Source organism: Babylonia areolata, chromosome 23, assembly GCF_041734735.1.
Source record: "Babylonia areolata isolate BAREFJ2019XMU chromosome 23, ASM4173473v1, whole genome shotgun sequence".
Classification (NCBI taxonomy): Eukaryota; Metazoa; Mollusca; class Gastropoda; order Neogastropoda; family Buccinidae; genus Babylonia; species Babylonia areolata.
The window spans coordinates 43964290-43986795 of NC_134898.1; the positions used below are offsets into that span (position 1 = coordinate 43964290).

At 38.8% G+C, this 22506-nt stretch overlaps 2 protein-coding genes across 2 annotated transcripts in view; one reads left to right on the plus strand and one right to left on the minus strand.

Moving 5' to 3' along the window:
* Positions 1-480: 480 nt before the first annotated feature.
* Positions 481-22186, minus strand: LOC143298022 (T-complex protein 1 subunit theta-like). The gene is made up of 15 exons (XM_076610683.1): positions 22043-22186; positions 18281-18371; positions 17764-17975; positions 14363-14432; positions 13670-13798; positions 12520-12719; positions 11922-11993; positions 10262-10435; positions 9827-9914; positions 9350-9465; positions 8101-8172; positions 4502-4594; positions 4015-4086; positions 2432-2548; positions 481-1161 (listed from the first exon to the last, which is right to left on the minus strand). Exons 1-15 carry the CDS (start codon positions 22100-22102, stop codon positions 1096-1098), a joined length of 1632 nt encoding a protein of 543 aa, XP_076466798.1. The 5' UTR covers positions 22103-22186; the 3' UTR covers positions 481-1095.
* The window catches only part of LOC143298021 (macoilin-like), a 30754-nt gene continuing 30381 nt past the window's right edge, over positions 22134-22506 (plus strand). Inside the window, exon 1 of the mRNA XM_076610682.1 lies at positions 22134-22361. Within this exon, the coding sequence (XP_076466797.1) occupies positions 22279-22361 (83 nt within the window). The 5' untranslated portion in view covers positions 22134-22278. The remainder of the gene's footprint in view (positions 22362-22506) is intronic.

Genomic DNA, 22506 nt, shown 5'->3' on the forward strand with positions numbered 1-22506 from the left:
GGAAAGTGAGGGTACAATAACTGCGGTGTGTACATGAGAGCTCAGGAGGGGTGTGACAGAATGGGCTGAGGAAGTAACTGGTTGGGGTGAAGTGGGAGGTTGCCTGATAGGTTATATCCTCAGACAAATACTTTCTTAGGAAGCATTTTTCTAACAACAAAGGAATAGCAATTTTCTTAATTTTTTTTTTCAAGCTGTCAAGAAGCAACAAAGAAAGATAGGGATGTGTGGGGGGGTATGGGGTGTGGAGGTGAGTCTCTGTGTGCGCAGGTGGGGTACGTCTTGTGTAAACCTTATGAATTACTATTTCAAAGAAAAGCAATTTTTCTGAATAAATATTATTGATGTTATCAAATTGTAGTGTTAATTGTGTCTTTTGACAAGAACTTCGTCAATACAAATTCCTTGAATTCACAATTCACGTCACAACCATTACGCTCACTACAACTGTGTCAATGAGAGAAGTTGAAAGTGAAAAAATGAAAGAACTTCATTTATTTTTCAAAGCAACGTGTCAGAAAACAATATTACCATTTTGTAATCCAGCCACCCCATCCCATCCTCCTATAAGACTACAGTACCTCCCAGCAATTTAAATAATGAAAAAGAAAAGAAGAACTCACAATTACTCTGGAATAAAACTCCCAAGTTATAAATAAAATTGCTTTACAAATTAAACAGATTAAAACATGCTAATTCACAATGATCAGATAACTTGGTTATCATTACAGGCAGCAACAAAAGTAGAAAAGCCTCTTCAATCATATGACAGTCTAGCAACACGTGTCTGTTTAATGTTCTTTTGCTCTAAACAAATTTTCATGTTCATGAAATAATGAACGAGCAGATGCCTTCAATCAGCATCAGATCACAAATCTTTAAAAGATAATGGTTATGGGAACCAAAAGTACACACGCACACACACACACACAAACGTTCATGGCCTTCCACTGACGCTCATTCATGCATGATGAATCTGTCACATGTGGTTGACATCAAACTGCGCTTGGAAGAGACAGAGAGGGGAAAAAAAAAAGAAAAAAAAAAGAGGTGGGCTGTTCATAATGAAGAACTGTCAATATTGTTGCACAATCATCAGTCCTCGTCCCAGTCTCTGTTCTCCTTGGCCTTAGGACCGCCAGCTGGCTTAGCCATGATGATCTGAAAACAGAATGCGTCTTCTTTAATAAATCCTGAACTTCCTCTTGTTTTTTTGTTGTTGTTTTTTTAATTATAATTTTTTAAAACACAGTATTTTATTTGGAATATGTCACAATACACCTCAGTTTGAAATAAATAGAAGAACATGTAAATCTAAAACAAAGTCCTGTGCTGATATAAATGTGTTCAACAAAACTACAAGTATTTCCTACAAAACAACAGAATAAAAAACAAAATGGAAAAAAAGAAGGAAAAGAAAGTAGCATTTTGACTGATCACTTTTATGCATTTCATGTAGGTCTTTTTTGTATGCTGTTATTTGTGTTAATTTTCTGTATGATTTGCTGAAGATTAAAAAAACAACAAAAAACAAAAACAGAGCAGGAGCACTGTGTTATGAAATCTGTAGTGTTTGTGGTATGTGAAGTCAATCTGGAGGTTGGCAGTAACCATGTAAATATCTGGTATACATGACTAAGAAGGAAAAACAGCTCATCTGAACTACCTCCTCCTCCTCTTTCTTGCCTTCACAAACTGCTTCTGACAACGAACAAATATGGACACCCAACGATCATCCAAATTATTTATATATTTGATTTCATTTTTGAATTCCAGACTTTTAACAGAACATGTGAACTGCAGAAAAAAACACACCTCTTAATAAACTTCAACTGAGACAGAACACAGCTGGACTGCCCCATGCTACAACCTCCCCTCGCCCCCAACCCCCCCCTCTCTCACACACACAAGAGATACCAACCCCTGTCAAGTGTTTGTAGGAACACACCAAAAATGCCAACCCCTGTCCAGTGTTTGTAGGAACAATCAGCAAATTTGGTATGAACATTTTGAATTTGGTAGGAACACTCGGACTCCAAGCCACATCAGCAAACTTACATTTTATCTACAAGGCAAACAAACACTTGATTTAGCTATGTTCTCTTGTGATCGGGCAAATGATTAAACTGATTGGCCCACACAATGCTGTTTCAATGTAAACACGCACATGAGTAGCTGAGCATCATCACGCGAGACCAAGGTTATTAGTGACTGCCCTGGCCTCGTGATTGATAGGTTTGGGTAATGTTATGACAGGAAAGCATGTGACCATGCAATGTAGTCAAAAATGAACTTGTCAGAACAATTCTGATGTTGGCATAAAGTCAGATCAAACTGCGATCAAGCGTATCAAAATAAGGCGAAATCGTACCAGTTGGCATCTCTGCACACACAAACAAACACACAGAGGGAGAATGCAGTGGAGGTTTACCTGATCCACCCTAAGCACAGTGCAGGCAGCAGCAGTGGCAAACTTGAGGCCCCAGTACTTGGTCAGGTACAGGTCAACGATGTTGGCCTGCTTGGCATCCAGCACGTTGCTGGCATCCTGAACCACACATCATACATGTTGTATGCATGTTGCACACATGTAGCTGTGACCAAACAAAATTCTGTACTTTTTACAGACCTGTGACACATGAATGCCTGGTTCTCATAGCTATGACTAAACAAAATTCTGTACTTTTTACAGACCTATCATACATGAATGCCTGGTCCTCATAGCTGTGACCAAACAAAATTCTGTACTTTTTACAGACCTATCATACATGAATGCCTGGTTCTCATAGCTGTGACCAAACAAAATTCTGTACTTTTTACAGACCTATCATACATGAATGCCTGGTTCTCATAGCCATGACCAAACAAAATTCTGACCTTTTTTCAGACCTATCATACATGGACACCTCATTCTCATAGCTGTGACCAAACAAAATTCTGTACTTTTTTCAGACCTATCACACATGAACGCCTCGTTCTCATAGCCATAACCAAACAAAATTCTGTACTTACTTTTTTCACACCAGACTACTGAACATTTTACACCCCGGAAAATTAGTATGGCTGCCTACATGGTGGGGGTAAAAACGGTCATACATGTAAAAGCCCACTTGTACATACTGTACAAGTGAACATAGAAGTTGTAGCCCACAAACAAAGAACAACATTCTACACACCAGACACAAACTGAATAAAAAATTTGTCTGCAACACCGCTGATGAAAGAGATCAACGGATATCCTGATATCAATGCTTATTTTTTCAACGCTTTTTGCTTCTTTTTTATTTTTTTTTTTTTATAAATGCATTAAGCTCTTTGTTGAATGGTACATGTCAAGGGTTTCATTAAAATTCCAATACTTTTCTAAACCCTGAAAGGCATAAAATTTTTTCTCCCAAAACCTTTCCAGCCCTGTCATTATCATTCCAATATATTTTCAGAGTTCCTTGACTCTGTGTGAACACTGCATCTGTTGTTGGAAGTATTTTGGATCATTGGATTTTTGAAAAAAAAAAAAAAAAAAAAAAAAAAAAAGAAGAAGAAGAAAATGTGGATCATAGTATTTTAGATAAAAAGAAAGCAACAAGATTCAAAACAGGATTTAAGAATGATACCTGTGCTGCCTGTGCTAATAGCCATAACGACTTGTATCACACTCCTCGACATACCAAGCTGATCTAATGTTATGTAACAAATTAGGCTGCAATCTACATAAAAGGCCAGTTACCTCCATTTACCCCCAGATAACCCCCCTCCCCTTCCCAAACTATACACAACGATTATTTCACAACCTCTGTCAACACAAATGGATAATTTCCATAATTTCAAAATAAATTCTCATCCTAATGAATTTTCCTGGCCTGTCCTCACCCTCACACACAAAATGTTGTGCACTCTGTCATTCTCAGCAACTGGTGCTACAAGTATATGTTCATGATATAGCTATACTCTTAAACATTGCCACAGATAGCGGATCGTCAATTCAGCCTCATAAATGCAAAAAAAGAACCTCACCTCCACATCAACACCACCGTTCTGCTTGCCCTCTTGATGAAAAGCGTACAGTTTGGACACCACTTCTGTGGCCTGCAGACACATTGTTTTTATGACAATGAACATGCAGAGACTGGAACAGAGAGGGAGGTGAAAGAAAAAAAAGAAGAAGCTTACCTATGAAAAAGTCATAATCACCAAGAAAAGTCTTGTACCAGACTGAACCACGAATTCCAAATTTGACATAGAAACACGTAAAGTTGTTTGTTTTTTTATGTGTGTGTACACACACATACATATCCATGAATACCATCCACTTCCATCAACAAACTGTCAAGACAACCAGTCATGTGTTATTCTGTTTTATAAAGTCATACCTACAGATCAGACAGAATACTAGAATAACATTCCAAATACACACATGTCTACGCCACTGAGCATGCACCATTTCTGAGCAAAAGGTGAATTTCAACAAGTGTTCTTCACCCACTCTTTACATCTTACTCACCTTCATGCCAGCGTTTTCAGCCAAAGCACGGGGAATCACTTCCAAGGATTCAGCAAACTTCTTGACGGCATACTGCTCCAGCCCAGGTAGACTCTGAAATACAAACCTCATTTCATTTACACTCTGCTCTGAAAACAATTCTTCCTTCCTCAGTTACTCTACACCTTATGTCACATAAACAGATTTGTGAGCAGACAGTAAGTCAACAATGTTAACAAGGGAAAAGGAAAGAAAACAAATTGGTGAATGTGACCGAAAACAAAAAATATGGGAGACTGGAATAGCTTCTGAGCACATTTACATATGCCTACACAGCAAGTACTATGCATGAAATTTACTCAAATTCATATCACTGAATTCAACAACTGAGCTAGTGCTCTCTTACACAACTCATTTTACGGTGAACATGATTGCACATGGCAATCACACTTATAACATGATGTAGGTCGGTCTGCGGCCACTGTGGCTGTGGTTAACAGCGCAGTCCAGACCCATAATTTGACCATTTTCAACTCGCTCGTTTCACTACCAAACTTAATTAAATGACACCAATCTTATACTGGAATAAAGTTCATTCTTTCATCTATCTTCCTGTGGTATTTGTTTTTATCATTCGAGTCAAACTGGTATGTGCCGGGCGTTCAAACACAAAGGGTGTCGCGTCGATTTTTACTGCGGTGACAGACTCCGCCGTGCTTGCCGCGCGAGTAGAATAACATGTGTGTCACTCGATCGTTTCGCGCTGCATTGTTTGGCCATGTATAAATTTAGAAACTATGTCACTGGCAAGCCAGGATTCTCAAGTTTTTGATTGGCTAGAAATTTGTTGGGGTTTTCACAGAAAGTAGATCTGAAAGTCACAGCTAAAGTGTGAGACTGATGTTTGCGACCCTATAACATACGAACCAGTGTTTCAAATCACGAGCAAATTACAAGAAAAGAAAGTTTAAACTATGCACTTTCAAGTGCAATTCATGGCTTTTCTATAAAGAAAGAGTCTCGAACGCGCTTTGGAAGAAAAACGAGTGACCGATTTCGGATCCCGCAACGCTGCTCGACCATGGCGGCGATCGAAGCCGTCTGCTCGTCATCATCGTTTGAAGAATGGAAAACACGCCAACTTACAGGTTTGTAAGCAAATTTTTTTTCAATATGTTTATTTTGAAAATAAATGTCATATTTTTTATATTTTTGTGGGTTTGGATGAATCCTAACAACTTTGCTTCAGCAGTGTTGATGTGTAACTGGGAACAGTAACGCTTCGTCAGTCACGTTATTTTTTTTTTTTTTTTTAGCACAATTATGATCTTTTATTCAAAAATTTACCACGATCGACAGCTGTATCTAGAAGATGAAGTGTCAGATTATTCAGTAATTTTTTGTTGTACAAGGGTTTTGAGTTAGTGAGAGCGGATTGATGGTTTAATATTGTGACCGACGTCGGACAGCATGGGAACACGTGTATCTTTCCACTTCTGTTCTGATCATCAAACGCCAAGACAATTTCACACGTCTGTGTGTGTGTGTGTGTGTGTGTGTGTGTGTGTGTGTGTGTGTGTGTGTGTGTGTGTGTGTGTGTGTGTGTGTGTGTGTGTGTGTGTGTGCGTGCGTGCGTGCGCGCATTAGTATGTATCTTATATACTAAGAGTGTATGCACAGAGTTAGTGTCTGTTGAACTGATGTAGCATGCATACATGAGGTTGCCTGAGTATGGATTAGTGTGTGTGTGTGTGTGTGTGTGTGTGTGTGTGTGTGTGTAAATGATGTAAAGAATAAATAACTTATATGATTAGTAAACATGAAATAAGTTTAAGATATGTTGTTACATAAAACTTACATCAATTTAAGTGAAACCATTACAGTGGAGTAGTAATGAAATTAGTAGATCATGTATCATCACACACTCATGCACACACACATATAAATGATATATATGCAAAAGCATCTATGAAATGAAAAAAAAAAGAAGTATTTTAAAGCATTAGAGCTGTCTCAAATTTCATGACTGTGTATTTCAGATGATGATCAGTATAAAGCCTTAAGGGTGACTGTTGCACACAGTGGACGAGGAAGACCACCATCAGCACCCAAGGTTCCATCCAACAACAAACTCTTGATGCAGTTAAATATGTTAAAGTATCAAGAAAACAAAACCTGGGGGGAAATGGAACATTTTCTACACAAATTGTTCCCAGAGTGTACCTTTCCACGTGTGGTGTCAATAGTTAAGGAATTCAGCAAGTGTGAAACGATCAGTGGTGCTGAATGTTTTTTACAAGAAAGGAAAGATTCATGCATCTTCCCTGGTCCCTCCTGTCAGAAGTTTGGAATTACACATGCAGATCTTTTGAAAGGAACTGTAGAGGACTGTGAGGCTTTACTCAGTTGTCCTATTGGTCTTGTGTCTGAAGTATGTAACTTAGCTAGGATATTGAGGATAAAGGATGCAACATTGCATAAATGACACCTGGTCAGAGATTTGCCACCAACCCAACAGCTCAAATTAAAACTGGGGAGGCTCAGAGCAGATGAGGCTCACCTGCGTAAAAACAGAAGTAAACCAGGGGGAGAGAGTGCACTTCAAGATTTTTTAGAACTTCCTTTTGAAAGTGCAGAGGTCATCAGAGACTGCAGGAAGAAGCAAAAAACTGTCAAACAGCTACCTCTACTTCAGACCCAGAGCCAGCATGCAGCAAAGAAAAAAATGAGGACATTATCACACAGGAACTAAGAACAACGACAGAGGAGGTGTCATTTCTTAAAGCAAAACTGAGTGAAAAAGAAAGGGAACTGCAAATCAAGGATGCTGAAATGACTGGACTTCTGTTATGTCAAATATGCACATTTACAATTACTCTGGTGATATCTGACAGCATAGTATCATCATGATTGTAAAAAACTTGCTCATTTGTTACTAAAAACCATATACTTTGTGACTGTTTTCATTGTTAATTGCATTTCTGATAGCATTAAGTCTTCCAAAAAACTGTATTCTACATGCTTTTCTGAACATGCACATATCTGAAATGTTTTTGTAGCATGAAAACTTTCTGAGATATCAGCATTATAAGTCAGCATGTTATCACTGTGAAATCAGGCCATTCGACACTTGACAAAACTGAATATTTTGCTATTTTGAAGGCACTGTCTCTCCCTAAGCATGTTCTTGAGTAGGCCAGAAAAAATTCAGCATAAACTAGGTATTGGTGGAACCAAGTACAGCAAAGAACAATGTGGTAAGTCTTCATCTTAAAATTTTATGACAGTCTAAAAATAGCAATTTGTTAAATCTGTCAAAACGCGTCATTTTTGCACATTTTAGACGCAGTTTTTCTTAAAAACTACTTGGTATAATGCAATGAAAATTTGCATGTGAACTTAGTTTTTTATGTTCTTTCCAATGGTGTAATTAGTTTTTAGATATATTGAATTTCAAAATTTAAGTGGTCCTACCTACATGATGTCCCATTCAAATTCCTGTAGATGGGAATTCTGTTTAAAAACGCCAGAATTCATCCATGTTTGCGTACCCATTTGTAGCTCAACTTTCAAAATAATATTTCAGCATGCCTTCCATTCAGTTTCCTGTTCGTACTGACCTCTCCAAAGCTGGTAATCTGCTTGGCCAGCTCAATCTCCGTGGCTCCTGCCCCTGGTACTAACCGATCATCCTGCAATCACACACATGACACTTAATGTACAGGCAACATCTAAAACATCTGTCAAATTTACCATGTTTTCTTTACCAAAGAAAGAAAAGAAAGCAAGTAAAAAAGAAAAGAGATAAGGAGAAAAAAAAGGAAGAAGAGAGAGAGAGAGATCGAGATCGCAAACAGCAGCTTTTAAAGGCAATCAAAACTGCCCCTCATTTTCTGGAGAAATCCTAGCACCTGCCTCAGTTGCAATCAGACATTGATACCTGGTGGAACGCCCAGAGAGAAGCTCAGCTCCTTCAGTGCAACATCATTTTAAACATGAACAGGAATGAAAAGGGAAAGAATAGTGTTCTAAATTTATATTGTTAGGAACTGCAATATTTAAGGCGGAAGGCAGAAAAAAAGGAACAAAGTGTGACAGATATACAGAAGAATACAACACAGACAGTATGACAGATAGAAACAGGAGAACACAGAAGAATACAACACACTCACGGAGAGTGTAACAGACAGACAAAAAGGAGAACACAGAATACAAAACACTCGTGACTGTGTTGTATTCTGTGATCTCCTGTTTGTCACACTCTCTGGCAGTGTGTTGTATTCTTCTGTGTTCTCCTGTTTGTCACACTCTCTGGCAGTGTGTTGTATTCTTCTGTGTTCTCCTGTCTGTCACACTCTTTGTGAGTGTGTTGTATTCTGTGTTCTCCTGTTTGTCACACTCTTTGTGAGTGTGTTGTATTCTTCTGTGTTCTCCTGTTTGTCTGTCACACTCTTTTGTGAGTGTGTTGTATTCTGTGTTCTCCTGTTTGTCTGTTACACACTCCATGAGTGTTGTATTCTTCTGTGTTCTCCTGTTTGTCTGTCTGTTACACACTCCGTGAGTGTGTTGTATTCTTCTGTGTTCTCCTGTTTGTCTGTCTGTTACACACTCCGTGAGTGTGTTGTATTCTGTGTTCTCCTGTTTGTCTGTTACACACTCCATGAGTGTTGTATTCTTCTGTGTTCTCCTGTTTGTCTGTCTGTCATACTGTCTGTGTTGTATTGTTCAGACAGTGTGACAGACAGGAGAACACAGAATACAACACACTCACAGAGAGTGTGACAAACAGACAGGAGAACACAGAAGAATACAACACTCAGAGTGCGACAGACAGTCACACAGAAGAATCAACAAAAGGCAACAGCTCACCTTGGTCAGAGCTTTGAAGGTGTTGACACCGTCATCCAAAGCACGTTCGATGTCATCCATGATGTTGTCTGTGGATCCTCTGATCACCACGGTGGAGATGGGAGTGGCTTCCTTCGCTGAACAGTCACAGTGAACATTCAATGGTACAGTGTCACACAGGGCAAACAGCTCTTGATGCAGTCAATCTAACTTACTGAAGAAAAGCATGACCCTAATACCAGCAATGAGCAATAAACATATCTATTCATTTGTCTGAGTACATCCTTATCTCAGTTTGCTGAAACATTGTCTTTAAATCTGTTGCAACACTGACCAGAACAAAAGGGAAGGAATAAATGGGCTTCACTGTATCTATTCATTTGTCTGAGTACATCTTTATCTCAATTCACTGAAATCTTGTCTTTAAATCTGCTGAAACATAGACCAAAACAAAAGGAAAGAATAAATGTCCTTCACTTTTAAGTCTATTGGTCTCACCTTGTCTGAAGACAACAACAGGTGTTTCTCCTATCTCGTCCACGTACACTTGATCACAGTGTCCACACTCCTCATTCCTTGGGGTGGTCTGAAATAAAAGCAGCTTTCACTTCAGAGCCGTTTTCATGATTTTCCATCATGCCATCCACTGTCTTCAGTACTGAAGTTTCACTGTCATTACCATCTCATTTTTCTGAGAACTGTATTTCATGACAAGACCATAGCTGTTCTAAAAATGCATTTTTTTTTGTTCTTATCATTTTTTTGTAATTGACCCGTGAATTTATTTCAGTAACCAAGGCTCTAAGATTTTAATGATTTCTATTGTCTGATTTGTTGTAGCTTTTTAACACCAGCTTCATTCATTATCTAACCCAGGAACTGGCATGGAAACTGATACAAACAACAACACTCACAACAAACGTAAGTACTCACAATCTTGGGAAGAGCTGTTGCACCTATCGATTTGCAGAGTCGCCGCACATCCCACTTGGACAAAAGTCGGATGACCATGACCTTGTACTTGTTGCAGTAGTGCTGAGCAAGGTCACCGACCTTTCCCCCTGACACAATGACGTTGACCCCAGCCTCTGTGATGCCCTTGATTTGCTGCCAAAATAATAATAATAATAATGAAGTGCTCTTCTACAGTGCTGTTCCCTCACACAGAGGCTCACGCCATCATGGCGCTTCACAAACTGAACATAACAATAAAGAAACAACAATCTCGAGAGAATTCAAATAACAATCAATCACTTATGGTGCTCAACAAATTACATGTTACAAAAGAGAAGCAACAACCATATGAAAATGAATCAAACAGTCACCATCCTTGCATCATGAACAGCACACACACACACACATACACACGCACGCAATGGAAAAAGTGGTACATGCCTCATTTAACAGCAAATCAGACCCAAATTAGACTAAACTGTTACTTAAATGCAAGACAAATAAGGTAAGTTTTAAGCTGGGACTTGAAATTTCGAGTCCAGGGAAGTAGCCTTATGCAGGTCAGCAGGCAGTGAGTTCCAGACAGTTGGGGCTGAGAAACTAAATGATCGGTGACCGAAGAAAATGAAGAGTGTCAGACAAGTCTGACCTGGTCACACAACTGGGTGCGAGCGACAGATATTAAGCTATGCTGCTGGTTTTGTTTCTGATGACTGCGGTTGGACTATCTTTCTGTCTTTTTTCATCATTTACAGTTTAACAAATTCATGTGAATTTTTCACAAATGGTAAGAGCTAAGCCGATGCAAAAACATGTGAGATGTACTGCTGTTTCCACACGCACTAAAAAATACAGAGAGAGAGAGAGAGAAAGAGAGAGATGGACACACACACACACACATACATATGCAACTTTATGCCGCATACAGAGGAACATATTTTTGTGCTCTTCGAATTTAGTGGCAATTGCACAATCCAATGATCTGTATGGACAGGTTTCAAACAGCCATAAACTGAGAAACCAACAAGTATGAATTATCAAACTCTGTAAAGTGTGCTTTTCAGTGTGATAATTTTGTCCAAAGGTGAAAGTCTCTGGGCTGTTATCAAACAATACCCTGCCAAATATGAAATTACTTCAGTTCCCTAAACCTTGGCCATTTTCAAACTGATGATGACCATAATGTATTATCAACTGATGGACATCAATGATACAAAACTCAGAAAAAAGTGTGTTTTAAGTGCAGTAACACCTTTAAAGCATTAAGCAACAGATATCAATCTACTGCTCTGTTTTTAACTTATGTAAGCTTCCTTTTTTTTCTTTTTTTTAAACTCATATCATGCATTTTTGCTATCCTGACAGCATACTTCAAAGAAATACAAGAAGAAAACAGGGAAGATTTAGTTGCAGCATAATGTACAAAAAGCACACCCCAAAGTGCAATTTTATAAACAATAGAATCTCTGTGTTTATATAGTATTAATATTGAGGTCTGTGCAAGTCAAATTTCTCAAATCTTTTATGCAGCTTGAAAACAACAAAGTTACAAATGGAGAAGAGATATGACATGAGATGTCAGAACCCATGTAGGTCTGTAATGATTATCATCAGTCAGACCAGTCAGACCAGTACCTACCGCTTCCATCAAGTCTTCCTCTCCTTTACTGAAAGACATGAGCTCTTCAGCGTTCTTTATCAACACCGTTCCCTGAAAAAATATAACATGCAATTTTTTTCATTCATTTTTTTCATACATTTATTAATTTACTGCTCAAACAAATAAACAGGCCAATAATAAAGAAAACAACAACAAGCAAACAAAAACAAAACAATAAACAAGTACAGTACAGTAGTCTTTAATTCAAATACCAACATTCTTTACATCCAATTCTCTTTACAACATTAAAATCAATGGAAATCTGCCCCCCAATGCAGAAATTTAGCATGCCTGGATGCTTTCTTCATGCATAGATTTTGAGTGTTTTTGTTGGATGTGGAGTCAAAAGAGGCATGTGACTCAGAGAGAGAGAAAGAGAGAGAGAGTGAGCAAGATAGAAGGGGTATAAAAGGGAAGTGACGGATGCCCTGCCAGGAGGGGAGCCCAGGAGTGAGAATCTACACACACAAAAAAACCAGAGAATCAAAACCTGCTCCCAAACCCTTCCCAAAGAAGATCGCAGCACACACACCCATCCACCCACGCACCCACCTGCACACACAACCACTGACCCTACCTTGGTCTCTGTCTGCATGCTGTCCAAGGGGCAGGTAAACACAGCCACCTTGGCGCTGTCCACCTTGGTTTTCTCCCCTTCCACCTGCCGCTTGAAGACCATGCCCTGAATGATGCTGCTCTGCAGCAGGCCGCTGCCCAGAATCTTGCACACACGCACGTTGTCCACGCTGAACGACAGCTTGGTTGGCAGCACAGACACTGGAAACACATCATCTTTGCTAAACGCCACCTGCCAACCACTTTGTGTATTCACCGTATTTATGTGCCCCAGAATTTTGAACATTTTAGCTCTCTATATCTCGATGATGTTGAATGATGATAGGGGTGATGACAATGCTGCTATGGAAGTCTGTTTAGGTCTGGGACAATTTGAGAAGGCTGCTCTATCATAATATGTCCTGGCATCAACCAGACTGAGAGATACTGACTCACACCTGCAGTGTTGATTATTAACTTTGAGCAACGCTAGCAAAGATGCATCAATGAACTGGATGACCCCTGACTGTGTAGTCCCAGTCTTCCCATTTGAGCACATACCACTCAGCTCTGGGTGGAAGCTGGACACAGGCCCCAAAAATACTACCTTTGATGGGGATCAAACCTGCAACCAACCAGTCAGTCCGTGACACAAATCACTTCACCACAGAGGCTGGTTGGAATAGTTTCAGTTACTTAGGAAGCATCACTGCGTACAGACAAATCATTCTATGCTATACTACATCTGCTAGACAGATGCCTGACCAGCAGCATAACCCAATGCACCTAGGCCTTGATTGGTTGCCTATATATGTGTTTCTATCACAGTGAATTTCTCATTCAGAATTTTGCCAGAGGACAACCCTTTTGTTGCCATGGGATCTTTTTCTGTGAGCCAACTGCGTGCTGCACATGGGGCCTTTGTTTATATTCTCATCCGAATGACCAGATGTTCAGCTTGATTTTCCAGTCAAACCCATGAGAAAGGGTGAGAGCAGGAATTGAACCAAGACCTAATGGACACTGTATTGGCTATTAGATAAGTGTCTTAACCATTCTGCCACCTTCATCCTGGTTGGAATAACAATCTTCCTGAAAGAGCACATGATCAATTAACAAGGCCGGGGGGGGGAAGAAAAAAATGTTAAGATCAAACAGAACTGCCAACTTACCACAGGCACTGGTTATGAGGTCTGCCAGGAAATCCTCATTTCCATACTGCTTGCTCATTACAGAAGTACGGATGGCATTCTTCACTTCGTCTTTGTTGTGCAGATTTTTCACCTGTCCAATCACAAGGTCTGCACACACACATACCAAGAAATAACTGTTTCACACTCTGTTTCGAACTGCTGAACCATTCCCAAGAGAAAATCACACAGAATGGGAAATATCAACCTCAGTATGTAAAACAACTTAAAGTCTTGTGAGATCAGATTTAAGTATTCCCTATTTTTTTGTGTGAGTACAAGTGTGAGAGAGAGGAAGAGTGGGAGGGGGGAGAGAGTGGGAGAGAGGGGGGAGAGAGAGGGAGAGAGAGAGACAGACAGACAGAAAGGGGAGAGAGAGGGAGGGAGAGAGAAACAGACAGACAGACAGAGAGAGAGAAACAGACAGACAGAGTGAGTGTGTGTACAGAGGGGTAGGGGGAGAAGGAATGAAACTTAAAGCTTATTTTACTAGGGTAAAGAGAATAACACAAACTGAATGCTACTTCAGCAGCAGACTTCAGTTCCAGTGCATGTAAGATTACAAGAAACAGCAAGCCTGAACTACCAATTGAAAGAAACCTGTCAGTAATGCTGAACACACGAAAACATCCAGGTTTTATATAATCATAAGCAGGATCACAAAATCATACTCACTTGGCAGAATTTCATGGGCTTTCCTGAGAGCCAGTTCAAAACCCTCAATAACTTCCGTCACAGACAGACCCTGAAACACAACAGCACCAGTGACTGTATCAAGTTTGAAACCGGTCTTCTTTCTCCTTTTCTGTTCATCTTCCTCATTTCAACATCAACAAGTCAGAACAAAAACTTGCTGTAATCTTTTGAATGGGGATGGGGAAGAATTGGCTTCTAAGACAGCTGGTAAAATACCAGACTCAGGACTGCATTTTGAAAACACAGAGTATAACAAACAAACAAACAAATTACGTACAAAGACCACTGGTGAAATAAAAGACTCACAGCAGACTTTTTCAAAAATTTTACAATAACAAAATGATGTCAAAGATAAACATCATAATGGCATTGAAAATCCATTTAACACACAGAGGAAAGGATTCCAAAATTGAAAACCCAAACCAAAAATCTATCAGAACTGAAAGAGAGAAACCATTCATATATCTATCAAAAGCCATCAGAATTGTTTATTTTTTATTTTTTAACTTTTTAAAAATTCTAATAATCATGGTATGTATCTCCTGTCTGAAGAGCTGCACTGAAGAGAGGTCAGAGGTCAGACAGACAGAGGACGGGTTAGTGTAGCACAGGCTACCAAGTGAGACACTGACTGCAACACAGTGAACACCTGAGTTATGTGCACCTGTTATCTTTTCCCCTTTACAACATGATATAAAAATCACACAGTACACAAACTTTAACATAAACACGAGACAGCAAAAATTGTTTGCTACTATAAATCATACTCATCAGTGTTGCAAAAACTTGATGATTTCGTCCCTGTTTTATTCAGTAAAATCTCTTATTTCTACCCAAAGTGAACTGGGGGCACAAGAACATCCTTAGTTATTTGAACATCCTTACAGTTACATAAAAAACAACACAAGATCCAGTTCATAACATGAATACAGCCTGTCCTGTCTGTAGAGCTACAGACTGAGAGAAAGAGAGAAACCATTCCAATGTCTGTCAAAAGCTACCAGATTTCTTTTTTTTCTTTCTTTTCTTTCTTTAAAAAAAACAACTTTTTTTTATTTTTTTATTTTTTTTAACAAACATAATCATGGTATGTATCCCCTGTCTGAAGAGCTGCACTGAAGAGAGGTCAGAGGTCAGACAGACAGAGGACGGGTTAGTGTAGCACAGGCTACCAAGTGAGACACTGACTGCAACACAGTGAACACCTGAGTTATGTGCACCTGTTATCTTTTCCCCTTTACAACATGATATAAAAATCACACAGTACACAAACTTTAACATAAAGATCCATTTGCAAACACGAGACAGCAAAAATTGTTTGCTACTATAAATCATACTCATCAGTGTTGCAAAAACTTGATGATTTCGTCCCTGTTTTATTCAGTAAAATCTCTTATTTCTACCCAAAGTGAACTGGGGGCACAAGAACATCCTTACAGTTATTTGAACATCCTTACAGTTACATAAAAAACAACACAAGATCCAGTTCATAACATGAATACAGCCTGTCCCGTCTGTAGAGCTACAGACTGAGAGAAAGAGAGAAACCATTCCAATGTCTGTCAAAAGCTACCAGATTTCTTTTTTTTCTTTCTTTTCTTTCTTTAAAAAAAACAAACTTTTTTTTATTTATTTATTTTTTTTTTTTATTTTTTTTTTTTTAACAAACATAATCATGGTATGTATCCCCTGTCTGAAGAGCTGCACTGAAGAGAGGTCAGAGGTCAGACAGACAGAGGACGGGTTAGTGTAGCACAGGCTACCAAGTGAGACACTGACTGCAAAACAGTGAACACCTGAGTTATGTGCATCTGTTATCTTTTCCCCTTTACAACATGATATAAAAATCACACAGTACACAAACTTTAACATAAAGATCCATTTGCAAACATGAGACAGCAAAAATTGTTTGCTACTATAAATCATACTCATCAGTGTTGCAAAAACTTGATTTCGTCCCTGTTTTATTCAGTAAAATCTCTCATTTCTACCCAAAGTGAACTGGGGGCACAGGAACGTCCTTACAGTTACATAAAAAACAACACAAGACCCAGTTCATAACATGAATACAGCCTGTCCCCTGTCTGTAGAGCTACAGACTCAGAGAAAGAGAGAAACCATTCCAATGTCTGTCAAAAGCTACCAGATTTTTTTTCTCTTTTCTTTCTTTCTTTCTTTTTATAGATCCATTTGCAAAAACATTAAAACTTATAGGCTGTCACAGTATTTTCTTTGTGCACAGTCCAAAATCATGTTTCAAGGAAATCTGACTCAGTGCAATCTAATATTTCTGTTCAACAGTTTTCAGGAAAAAAGAAAGAAAAAAAGATTGTACGCCCCAGAAAAAATGATCTCTGAGCCATTACTGAACACATGAAGTGGACACATTGTGTCCCCTGTCTGAATAGCTGCACTGAAGAGGGGTCAGAGGTCAGACAGACAGAAGACGGGTTAATGTAGCACAGGCTACCAAGTGACACTGACTGCAATACAGTGTACACCTGAGTTATGTGCTGTAGTTACTTTCCACCTTCTCCAAGTATACCTTAATCATTAAAAATATTAAAAAGCAAATAAAACAACAAAGCAGACACAATAGACAAGGCAATACCAGTTTTCTTTTTGTATACATGTTTTTGATAATCGAGACTGTGCCATCTTACTTTCGCAGTACAATTTATATTATAACCTAATTTTCTTAATGTTCACTTGCAAAAACATTAAAAGACAATGTTTATAAGAATATTTTTTCATGTATGCTCCAAACTCGTTTCATGACCATTTGATTCATTGTGATCTCAAATTTCTATTGAAAGGTTGTCAGAAATAATGACTGCGCACACCCCCCAAAAAATCACCCATGACCCAACACATGACAAGGACACATTGTGTCCCCTGTCTTTAGACACTGAGAGAAACCACTAAAATGTCTACCAAAGGCTATAAGAGTTCTTTTTCTTAAATTAAAAAATCATGGTATGTATCCCCTGTCTGTAGAGCTGCACTGAAGAGAGGTCAGAGGTCAGAGGTCAGACAGACAGAGGACGGGTTAGTGTAGCACAGGCTACCAAGTGAGACACTGACTGCAACACAGTGAACACCTGAGTTATGTGCACCTGTCAACTCTCCCCACACCCCAATCATTGCATCAGGCATCAATGTTGTTCACAAGCACAGGTGTATAATCCACCTTAAACCCCTTCACACACGCACATCATCACATGCATAAATAAATTCCTAGTGATGAATTCAGTTTGTACAAATTCTACTAACTAGTAATAGTGCATATTACAGAACAAAACAAAACAAAAACAAACACACCCTCAGACAGCAGAATTAAAAAAAAAAAACTATCTGTGGCTTCATGAACCTAGACTTACCATTCTGAGCAGTTGTTCTGCGTTTTCCAGAAGCACCCCAGCAAACACCAAGACAAAGTTGGTGCCGTCCCCACACTCCTGTTCCTGCTGCTGTGCAGCAAGAACCAGCATCTTGGCGGCTGGGTGCTGCACCTCCAGCTCTCGCAGAATGGTGGCCGCATCGTTGGTGACAAACAGCTTTTCGAGGTGATTGATCACCATCTTGTTTTGGCCTGAAGGAAAATTAGAGAATTTTACCAAAGTTTCACTTTCAGTTTCAGCTTTGAAGTGGTGTCGAAAGTATGTGGACTGATCAATATTTTAATAACACTACCTCTCCTGTATAAAAAAAAAATTAAAAAAATTAAAAAAAATTTTAAAAAGGAGAAAAAGATTAAAAGAGAACGAACAAAGGAGGCACCTGTCTTAGTCTTTTGTCATTACATACAAAACAGAATAACCATCGTTAAAATTGTAAACATTGCATTCACAATATTTTTTGTAAGATACTGTTTGATGTCTATGTCATGAGTATTACCATGAGGTCCATATGCAGAACGGGTCGTATGAGCCAGTTCTTTACAGGCATCAATATTCCTGTACACTGCTTCCTCCAAGCCACTGTAGTGCTGAAAAAACACATGGAATACCTTGGATTTAGCAAAACCACATATATATCACTAAGTAAGATGACCACTTGCACTTGCATATGCATCACTTCTGATCATGTCTGAATCGTTAAATATGAATCCCAGACACTTTCAAAATCATTAAATGGAAAGGATGCCCCAGATGTTTACCAAGCAAGCTCCCGCAACTTCTATAAATTTCAAGAACGAACACACACAAAATTATAAATAAAGTGAAAAATCATGTATTCAAGCTTCAGTCTGATGCCAGGATCATCTGCTTCATAGATGTTTCCCTTCACCATTTCTTGGCCAAGAAACCTAAAAAATTATGACATGGTGTGCCTGGTGGCCTCTGTGTACAGCATTAAAGATTTGTCAGTATGTAGCACTGAAGAAATTCTCAATTCATTATGTATTTCATATACCTTTCAAAAAAAGAAGAAAAAAGAAGTAATTCCTGATTTTGTACTTGAAGTTACTTCATGTAATGAATGTTTTGCATTAAATCTAACATATTTTATTCCCGGTATGAGTCAACTTGTACCACCACTTTGTTGACCAGCAGTCATACTGACACACTATTCTACTTTATTCTTGCTTGGTTCAGTTGGCTTTATAAGCTGAACCATCCGCTACATTCTGGAAGCAGAAATAGGAAGCTTTGTTCGACCAGTCCAATTTACAATTCTTTACTGATTTTTGTCGAGTCTTTTTCTAGAAATGGCATCATCATTACAGCAGTATGGAAGAGGACAGACTGCAGAAGAGGTGGCCTCGTTGTTTAAGAATTATGACAGCAATGAAGAAGAAATAGAGCAGTTTCAATGATGAAAGTGTAAGTGAAAAGTTTTACCAACATTCAGAATCAGACAATGATTCTGACAATGAACCAGATGCGTGTAAAGCAGTTAGCACCGTGGACTGATAGCTGGGAATACACAGGTTCAATTCACAGCAGAAATGGGTGGGTTTTTTTGTTTGTTTGTTTGTTTTTTTTTTTTTAAGCCGGCTCCTATCCAAAGCTGAGCAACGTATAGGCGTAAATGGGAAGACTAGGACAACACAGTCAAGCATCAATCATCCACTTTAAGGCTGCATCTTTGGGTGTGTTGCTCAAATTTCCTGACCAACAATACAAGTGCATCTCTTGGGCCTGGTTAACACCAGATATCATTATAAAAGGAAGCATACAGCCTTATCACGTCATCACAAAACAAAATAGACCTCCTTAGTATTTTTTAGTAACATAGTCATCCTTCTCCTACTCCACTATCATGACTGAACACATAACTGTCCAAATTTGCTGTGGCCTTTCATGCCCTGCTCTCATGGTGACCTCAGTTTCAATTCCTCTCTACTTCCATACTTGGGTGAGTCCTGTTAAGATCTTCAGTGTCGGCAGATTCATGGGGGACTGTAGTTGGAGGGGTGTGGTGGCAGTCTCCACTCTGGTTGGGATGCTCACTTATTCTAGCTCTGTGACTATGCTATAGTCATCTTCTGTAGGGGGCTTAGCACATGGTGACCTAAGTCCATTAAATCAGTACTGGCACTACTGAACACCTTAGTGAGTCAGCAGCAGTGCAGGGTCTCTTCTGGTGTGTGGCATACTGGTGACCTAATGTGATACTTCCCTGTGAACTACAGAAGCTGGGACTGCTACAGACGATCCTAGGTGTTGCTGTGTAACACTAACAGGGACTTAGAATGAGCGGCATGTGAATATTGCCTGTAAAACAGTGTTGCGGATGCAACAGAAGAAAAAAAAAAGACAGCATGCTGGCTCCTTTGATATCTTGAGTCAAGCAAACAACCAGAGAGGTCCACAAAGGGGTATAAAACAAGGATGTGGTGTTAGCCTTGTAAACAATGCAGCAATTCATACTTTTATCAAATTTATGTATAAGAACTTTCTTTTTGGTTGAAATGTGTGCATTAATCCATTATTCAGCTGAGTGCTACCCCAAAACCACATCCCCCCAAGAAAAGCAAAAAAAAAAAACAAAACAAAAAAAACAACAAAAACAAAAAAACACCCAGACTTGCCAACATTGGATTTTGATTGACTGAAAGTGTTTTTGGGAACTGCAATTCTGTCACTTTCTTATGTAATTACAGGATATAGTTCAACAATAATAAAGGTAAAAATAGCTTTATTTCTTTCTTCTGTTTGTATGATACAGATGATGAATATACATGATTGTCTTCTGTTTCTGTGTCATCTTTTTTTTTTTAAAGGAATGTTCTGTAATGATTGACCATTAATTTATTTTATTCAAACTAAAAATGCATATCTGGTTATACGTCATTTAGTTTTACGTAACTCGAACAATGGATAGTACAACAGCGGAAAGAGATCTAGGGATCACGATGGACCCAGAACTAAGCTTTGAGGCACATATAAATAATATAGTGAAAAAGGGAAATCAAATTTCTGGTCTTCTTGTGAGAACTATAACTAATAAATCTCCCGAAATTATGATTCCATTGTTCAAAGCTCTGGTTAGACCCATTATTGAATATGGAAACTCAGTATGGTGCCCTTACCTTAAAAAGCACATAAATATGATTGAAGGAGTTCAACGCAGATTTACCAAGTGTATAACTAGTAATACTATTAGAACTCGTGATCTTAGTTTTGAGGAGCGCCTGGCTCTTTTTAATATGCCTAGCCTTGAGTTTAGAAGATTAAGAGGTGATCTCATTGAAGTATATAAGATCATGCACAATATTTATGATCCTTGCACCACCTCTTCATTGTTTACTATGGCTAACTACGATAAAACTCGAGGGCACAACTTCAAAATAAACAAAACTAATTTCGTAACTAACCAGTTCCGCAAGTTCTTTACTAACTGTATCATAAATCTGTTGAATAACCTTTCCTATGACACCATCAATGCACCATCGGTAAACGCCTTCAAAAATCACATTGACAAAAAGTTTAAGAACCATGTATTTTCCACAGAGTTAAATCTTTACTGAGCTGTAGATAAATATAGTATACACTATGCCAGATTTAAACAAGGGTTTGTTCACAACAAGTGATCCAAAAGCACATAAATGGACACTGATTACGAGGGCAAAAGGCTTTTAGCCTATAGCCAAACATTTCTGTGATTCTGTGATTTTACTTTTAAGTTTTATACATGCTGGGCTGTCCTGAAGTTTGTTAACTCTGTGTTTTGAAATAATCAAATTACTTACCGATCATTGATGTTGTTTTTTTGGTGTCGTCTCGGTAACTTTTCAGTTGTATCATTAGTGCTAAAATGGAATTAGGTTGTGAAAAATGACTGGAAGTGTGGAATTATGAGTCACGAACATCGATACAAACTCAGTAACTGGCAAGTATTACTTCAAATTCAATTAGCGCATAACTGCTGAGGAATGTTACACAAAACCTCTGCCAAAATTTACAACTTAAGACGCTAACAAAAACTCTTATAACCGGCTGAATACTTTTCGCGTTTATGGAATGTTCTGGGCATTTCTCACGAGAGCAGCAACCATGTTCTGGCATGACAACGTGCTGCGACCGGCATGATCATTTCTTGATCCTCACGATAAGACCAAATTACATTACTTTAGCGCCTGATATCAAATACACTGTACAAAAAGTAAATAGTTCACCGCCTGACATAGCTTTAACTTCTTGGATAAGTTACCTTGGCACCTTCTTTCATCATTTGGGCAAAGCCCGGAGCGCGTGGTACGTGCATCGCCATGTTTGTTGTTCGTGTGTTCCCAGCATGCAATTCGGGCTGAAGGTAATGACCAATGGCGCATGTGCAAGGACATCAAGCCGTGGAAGTACTTCCAGGATTGTCATAATAATTAGGAAAAGACTGTTTCTGTAGAGAGAAGCGTCGGGAAGACTTCATGTTCAAAGACTGCCAGAATTATGAAGAGGCCGCGAAATGTTGACTGCGGGAAAATACGAAGACCTCTGAAGAGGAGTAAGATAACGGATGGTATCTATGGAAGGTATGGTTTCACTTTTCCTTTATTTTTTTTCCTTTCATTTTTCATCTTTTTTTCAATATGGCAGTTCTTTGCATATTTTGTAAAGTGCCAGATGAAGAGGATGCCACAGATAGAAAACGGGTCGGTTAACTGGCGTTCTATGTAA

Coding starts and splice junctions, on each gene's coding strand:
- LOC143298022 (XM_076610683.1), bottom strand. CDS start 22,102: ATGGCGATGCACGTACCACGCGCTCCGGGCTTTGCCCAAATGATGAAA. Junction 10,436..11,921: donor AGGAAGACTTGATGGAAGCG/GTAGGTACTGGT, acceptor TTATTTTGGCAG/CAAATCAAGGGCATCACAGA. Junction 9,915..10,261: donor CAACAGCTCTTCCCAAGATT/GTGAGTACTTAC, acceptor CTTTTATTTCAG/ACCACCCCAAGGAATGAGGA.